This window comes from Centruroides sculpturatus, unplaced genomic scaffold (assembly GCF_000671375.1).
Source record: "Centruroides sculpturatus isolate CEXI.00-Female unplaced genomic scaffold, Cexi_2.0 scaffold561, whole genome shotgun sequence".
Classification (NCBI taxonomy): Eukaryota; Metazoa; Arthropoda; class Arachnida; order Scorpiones; family Buthidae; genus Centruroides; species Centruroides sculpturatus.
In genome coordinates this window covers 463,225-470,975 of record NW_019384786.1, presented here as the reverse complement: position 1 = coordinate 470,975, position 7,751 = coordinate 463,225, and the positions used below count along the sequence as shown (strand labels likewise).

Here is a 7,751-nt window from a genome sequence, read left to right as displayed (position 1 = left end):
ATACATAATTAAAATCTGTATGCACAAAATTACATTCATCAGAATCTCAGTGAGAGAACTTCATAGAAAATTTATCAGTGTAATTTAGTGTTCTAAATTTTGTATTTTAGCAAAATTTATCTTTATTACATTAAAGAATATAAGTTATTACAGATTTCATATGTAATTTCTTCTTTGTCAGGAAAGAGATAAAGAATAGATAAATTTACGAGCCGAGAAAATATTAAAAATAATTNACTTTTAAAGAAAATTATAATTAAATATAGCTTTGTAAAGAAACGTACATAAAAATATAAAATATTCTTTACTTTTTAAATCTTAAAACAATGCACTTAGTCAAATAGCTCCCTACGAGTGGCTAATGGATGGAATCGAAGACGGTTGCAGAGCGTGCATACAGGCGGACTGCCAAATCCCCAGGGTGCCGAGACCGGTCAATGTCAAATACCTCTTTTGTCGCATCACTAGTATATCTCAAAGGACGCGACAGGGCTGTTGTGTGATTATAAACGTTTCTCGCCATAGCTGTAAAAATCTAAATATGCTAAACTTAAAAAGTCATTTCTTTTCTAACTAATTCGTTTTAGGACCAAGTGTTGTCCACGGAAATTTTCAAAATTTACAACTTTTCGGTCACTCTCATCGAACTGGAAAAATTTCTGTCTTTATTACATTAATAATACGAAGAAATCAGTCTCCACTGTACTCGGCTAGAGATGGTTCGGTTAAACTTTTGTTTAAGTAAAATTTCGGCTCTTTCATCAGGGTTTTGTTTAATTTTGTTTATGTCCCCAATTCCCTAATCGCTTAATTATTTAACCACTACTTAAGTAGAAATAAGTCGAAACCAGTTACTTTGTACTCGAATATTTGTTGTCTCAGGAAAAAGTGGAAAGACAAATTTTTATGACAAACGGATACATAAATCGTAAATTTAAGGAAATTAAATTCTAGAGCTTTTTCTGTATCTCGTGCATCTCTCTCATTCATTAAATATAGTTGTAAATGATGCTACCAAAGTAACAGTTAATTTTTAACATTGTACAAGAATTGTCACGTTTTTTTTCTACATATCCTTATAGATAGGGCATACGAAATCGTAATATCACTGGTTTAACATTGAAATCCGTGAATAATATAAAATCGGAGAGCGGAATAAAAATATCAAATATTTTAATGGATTTTTTAAAACCCCTGTCAACTATACAGAACTATCACAAAAACATACCAGTAAATTCTTATCGGTTGGGTTAAGTTATAAATCTACTCGTGATTCACGTAATCGGGCGAGGCGGCCAAATATCTAGCGGGCAGGCGGCTAACAGCCCAGAACCGGTCCTGGATAGAATTGGATGCGGTATACCTGTAGCATCCACCCAAGGTCCTAGGCCGCTTCCAATGACGGCACGCCATTGCTGTAAAAGCCCAAAGGATAATGAAAATTATATGTATAAAAATATATTTAGTTAATATCACATATAGTCGTATATTACCAACTTCAATTTATTAATTTGAAATATATTATTACAAATGATTTATAATTACGTAATTATAAATATGATTTATATTCGAATAGTTTTGAATAATTGATATTGTCAAACAAAAGTTATTAATATAGAATGGTTGTAAATGTATTTTCTAAATGTTGTGGAAGGATGAACAGTATAAAACAAGGTTACTTAATTCTAAAAATACAAAATATATTTTTAAAATAAAGTTAATCTTCATGTTAAACCCAGGATAATGGATACATTTAATCTCCTAAACCTCTTTTTTATTTTCTATTTTAACGCTTTGGTTTCTTTCAGATTTTCTCTCTCGTATTATTTGTATTCTCTTTCTAATCTGTTCGCATCTACAGTTGTAAAGCATACAGGAAAACTATGACAAAGTAGATTTCAAAAATTTTGTTCACGTCTGTAAGAATCTTAACATAAATACATTTGAATCTTTCTTAAAATTTCAGTGATAAAATTCGAATTTATGTGAAAATGTATTGTATTTGTAAATACGATATACAGATTTTTATGTAAACTATAACTATAGTAAATGTTTTGCCTGTATATTTATACGATTATGTAGATCAAATTAGATCGAAACAAAATAAATTTGTGAATCTTGCTGTGATTCAAACTTAATATGACTGGAGAATATAAATTATTTACTCATAAAGTAATCCTTTTTATTTTCATAAAAAATTAATATTTTTGAAATATTTTTTGGAATATTAATAAGAAATTTAATTTTGTATATATTTATTGCCGCTTGCATAAATCTTATTTTTCTAATAATTATTCAGCCATTAACGGATTGAATAATCATCAGGTTTTTTACAAAAGTCACTAAATTATTTAAAAAACAATTAAAAAATATTTTAATTGTATTTTCTTGTCTTTAAGAAAAAGACAATAAAGTTTTTATATAAGTTTATATATGCATATGATCCATTTAATATATCTATTTTTATTACAACAGTGAATCAGATATAAAAGATATTGTGGAAATCTCATTTCTTCGATCTAATGTTTACTATTGTTCTCGAAATTTATAATTTAATGCTTAAAAAAAAAAAAAAATAATAATCTTTCATCACGTTGTAGAAGCACAGGCGCCACGTTGTAACAATAAGCAATCAACTATATTACGAAAATGTTGCAACTATTCCAAATTATCTTAATTTGTATAAAATGCTGAATAACGTCAAGTTCGAGAATTTAATAAACATGTAGTCTGTTGTATACAAATGATTAAATTTAATTACTAAATTGATATTTTACAGATCTATATTATGTAAAATGAATTAAATATCATTTTACACAAAGTTTTGAATTATCTTTTGAATACATTTAGGCTATATTTTGTAGATAACAAAAAATTATAAATTAGAGTATAAAAATGTTCCTTTAATATGGCTGAAGTACGGGTAATAAAATTACTGACAGTATAAAATTATTATTTTGAATTTATGATTAATGTTTCAGTTTAAATACTATCATTCATCTGGACAAGTAACCCGGAATTAAATAGCTCAAAACCCAAAAATGTGCCACATTGAAATCAAGAAGCGCCGATCAGTGGCCTAGTGGTAAAAACCACTGAACACTAATAGTTGGTCGTGGATTTGCGCCTATCCAACGGACTAATCATATGGAGTTTTTCGGATATTCTTCAAGTGTCTCACACCTAAACAGGGGTTAGTTTTCCATAGAAAGCTCTTCCCTCCTTGGCAGATCGCCCATATGTTGCGTTGCCTTATCCAATCAAATCTAGTCGTACAAATCAAAAAGTCATCACATTATAGCTACATCTAATTTTTAATAATATGAGCACATATTTGTAAGGAAAGTAATTTTATTAAACTGTACTCTTTTTATATTTGCTATTAAAAGTATTTATTATTTTCTCTTACTGTATATACTCAAATTTTTGAATTTATGAATACAACATACCTTTTGATTCATACTGAATATCCTAACAATAACGTCAGTAGTTATTCTTTCATTTTGATAAAAGAACTTAGATATTTTACATTGTATTTTACTCTAATAATTTACAGTTGTTATAATTCTCGTGTCAATTCTGTTTTTATAATATATATATATATTGATTTTACCTAGTCATTGCGATAAAGAGATAGAGTAAGAGTAACCGAGTCTAAATATAACGTCAAATTCCAATATTTTTTGCTTTTCCATTCAATTTATCATTCCCAATCTCACTTTTATAAGCTGTTTTCATGAAACGTTTCAAATATGCTTTTGCAAAATTCACGCCTAAACTTTTTATAACTATTTCCGTTTTCAAATTTTATATTTTTGAAAATTATTTATTTATTTATTTTTAAATTGGTAAGCAAAATCACGAAAAAATCTTTCAAAACTGCGATTAAACTTTCATGGCAACATATAATAATTTGATATTTTAATCTCAATTTTTAACCGTATTTATTATATAATTTTTACTTCGAATTTTGTTGTTTTGTTGATTTTGTAAGAATCTCAAAAATATAAAATTAAATTTCTTCTTAAATTCTTAAATAAAATTGTAAATAGTTTATGCAAATGTTAGATTAATGCCATCTGATGCGACTAAGAATTCCTAAGATACAAGTTAATGCTTCACTTCAATTGATATAGAAATATTTTGAGTTTCAAATGCGATAATTTTATCAAATAAAAAAGTTCTCAAGAGAAAAGTGGACTTAGATGTTAGAAAGTAAATAAAGTTAAGCATCGATGACAATTTATTTTTCCTTACTCGCAATTTTTATAAACGAATAAATTGGATTTTCTTATGCAAATATTTCGATCGAAATGCTCAAAAGCTATCAAAATTAATGACCTAATTTAAGCTAAAAACTCTCATAACATTTTATTGAAAAGACTATAAGTATTTAAAAACAATCTATATATATATATATAGAAGTTATTAAATTCCAATAGAAAATGTTTCATTAAAAAAACTACAGGATTTTTATATGAAAAATTACATGCTAAACATGTTATTAAATTTTAAACTATTAATTATCCGATGTAATTGTATATAAAATAATATTCATATTTTTAAAAATTTGCATTTCTTTAATGTAAAAACATTATCGAAATCTGTTTAACCAGTTAGACGTTGCGCAAATAAACGAAATGACAAACGATTTAATATACGCTATTATTTATCTTGCCTCGCTGTACTTACTAATACTTAATAACGTTAATCACATTAACACTTTGAAACATGAATATTTGGTATACTTTTACATACGAGTGAATGAAATAATTTTGCATCGATTAGATTGAAATAAAGGAAGTAAATTACAAATATTAATTCACGCCAGTAATGATTTCAATAATTTCTTTTCTATCCATATAATTACTATTAACCTTTTCCTTTCTTTTTTTTAATTATTATTTTGAAAGAAATTTAAACAATTTTATCTTTAAGTTAGAATATTTTAAGTTAATATTTATTTATTTATTGTTTTTAAAATTTTATTTTCTGAAATTATATCTCATCACTTTTAACATCTTTTATCGATTGATCTTTTAAAATGTTTTTCTTTTGTTCGTTTTCTTTTAGTGTACTTTTGACTTTTCTTCGGATGTCTTCTTTTATTATCTCTCTGACATTTGTCAACGTCTTGGAATTTAATTTTTATCGGCGTGATTCTTTACAAATTGTATATTGTTTCTTTAGAATACTAATTATAATTCATTTTTATTTTATTTTTCTGCATTTCTCAAGATTTTAGTGAAGTTTGAATTTTTATTACACTTCAGATACTTTCAATTATCTTCCATGTATTTATTTCGATTCTGGCATTTTTCTTGTGAACAATGCTGTTTCTTGTTTTACTATATTTTCTATTAACTTTTTGGTCATCGAAGATATTTTTACCGAAGAAGTTCTCTCAAATAGTTCCACATTTTAGTTTTTCCTTTTTTTCTCAGTCGATAACTAATGATACACCATTGAGAGCTGTTCGGATTGTCAGTTTTATTTTTATTCTTTATCTCTTCTCAAACAGTGCAGAGATTTTTCTAACATTTTCCTTTCGAATTTTATTTTCAAAATTTTAAATGTTTTAAATTATCGACNTATTTATGATTCTTGTTAAATAAGTAATATTTATATAAATCATTTTGCAAATATTATAAATGTTTAATTTAAAGAATGATGCGTGAAGATATCTATTTTAAAGTAGAAACTGTATCGCGTTAAATTTTTATACATATTTTTTATTTTATTCAAAAAATCGTATAGTGATTTGATAATTTATTCATACTAAAACAAAATATCTGTTGTCAAATTTAAATAAGCCACTTTTTAATTCTTCTGTATTAAATAACAACAAAGTTTTTATTATTACTGCATTTTATTGTTTACCCGTTTCTTCAACTTTTCTTTTGGCGATTTTATGTAATAATGCTATAATAACTCGGAAGAAACGCAACATCCACACATTAAATTAGTAAAATGTTTTCTAGTAATTACTTGTATTTATGTAAGAATATTTTTTTTAATGAAGATCTAGTTTTTCAGGAAAATTCCTAATGACAAAAGCTATTATTTCCGAAAGTGAATTATGTTAGATAAATAAGAAGAGGGAAACAGAGCTTAAAGGTTAAAAACTCGAAAAGTTTTAGATATAAATTTTTAGTTACTTAGATGTTTAATGAACTCTAAGTCTATCGATTCGGATGTAGAAAATTACAATTAATAAAGATTAACTACTCATTTCTATAATTAATCGAAAATATTTTTTTCTGTTACAGATATTAACGATCTAAATGCCATCCTGAAAGAACTTAAAGAAGCTGTTGTAGAATGGAATAACATGTTACTACGTCAGTTGAAGTTAAGAGATAGATTGATAACGAAAAGAGATCAGAGTTTTGATGTTATTACAGCCATTTTGCAGGCAGTTTCTCTTAAAAGAAGTGAGTACCGTATCTATTCTTTGTAAATAATAAAAAATAACTACTCTGGAGAATATAATGAAAATCAGCATTCGAATACATAATTAAAATCTGTATGCACAAAATTACATTCATCAGAATCTCAGTGAGAGAACTTCATAGAAAATTTATCAGTGTAATTTAGTGTTCTAAATTTTGTATTTTAGCAAAATTTATCTTTATTACATTAAAGAATATAAGTTATTACAGATTTCATATGTAATTTCTTCTTTGTCAGGAAAGAGATAAAGAATAGATAAATTTACGAGCCGAGAAAATATTAAAAATAATTTGGTTTCTAACTTATTTTCGCTACACGATTTTGATTTTTCCGTAATAATTTATGAGCAAATTTTTAAAATAATTTTCGTGTAGACACTTTATAACACAAAAAAAATGTATATAAATAATAGCATTAAAAACATAAAATCTGCTCGATTGTAAAACGAAAAATTAAACTTGATCATCATAAATCATTATATAGGATATATACATTTTAAAAACATTTGCATATTAAAGCTTTCTAATTTAATATTTAAGTGTAAATAGCATTTAAGTTTAAATTTTAAAATATAAATTTTTGCTATTTATTTGGGCAATCCAAAATTAACTTCTCTAAAGACGCTTGAAGACAGATTGGCTTACTATAGTATCTATTGATAATTGATCCTGACCCAAGAGAAATTTCCGTTTCCAGTAGCCTAAGTATCGAATAGAAATCAATCAACATAAACAGTTATTGACGTCACCGATTATTACATTCTATCGAAATCAATAAACTTTTGTCATTTCTATTTTTACTATATATACCGGCTATGAATCAGCGTAAGTTAAACCGCATTGGCAAATAATAACAAAGAATACAAACTTAAAAGTTTGAAGTTTAGATTTTATTTCTGTTCTGTCTCGTCTGCATTATTGTCTACAAGAAAAGACTTTATAATCATTAAAAAATCTTTAATAAAAATATCACTTAGGTGATACCAAAAATTTATAGCGTAGTTACTTAATCATTATGTTAATTTTCGGCTGCTTATTAAGACGAACCTTTATTTAATTATTTTGTATTAAAAGAAAAGTTTATTATTATTTAATATATAACCAAGCAAAGAGATTGCTTTAAATAATGAAATAAATACATCAAAGAACAAGATAAGAGAATATTCTCAATTAAATTAGACTGTTGTTAAAGTTGTGAATGCAAGGTGATTGAACCTTATCCTTTGAGAAAGCTTTTTGGAATCTAAATGGAGTCAAAAATAAGTTCTATTAGTCTCGTCAAAATGGTGCCTGTCGAAC

At 26.0% G+C, this 7,751-nt stretch overlaps 1 protein-coding gene across 1 annotated transcript in view; it reads left to right on the top strand.

The window, feature by feature from the left end:
- The first annotated feature begins 5,869 nt into the window (after window positions 1-5,869).
- The window catches only part of LOC111629255 (TBC1 domain family member 30-like), a 71,806-nt gene continuing 69,924 nt past the window's right edge, over window positions 5,870-7,751 (top strand). Inside the window, exons 1-2 of the mRNA XM_023373138.1 lie at window positions 5,870-6,117; window positions 6,270-6,434. Of these exons, the coding sequence (XP_023228906.1) occupies window positions 6,332-6,434 (103 nt within the window). The 5' untranslated portion in view covers window positions 5,870-6,117; window positions 6,270-6,331. The remainder of the gene's footprint in view (window positions 6,118-6,269; window positions 6,435-7,751) is intronic.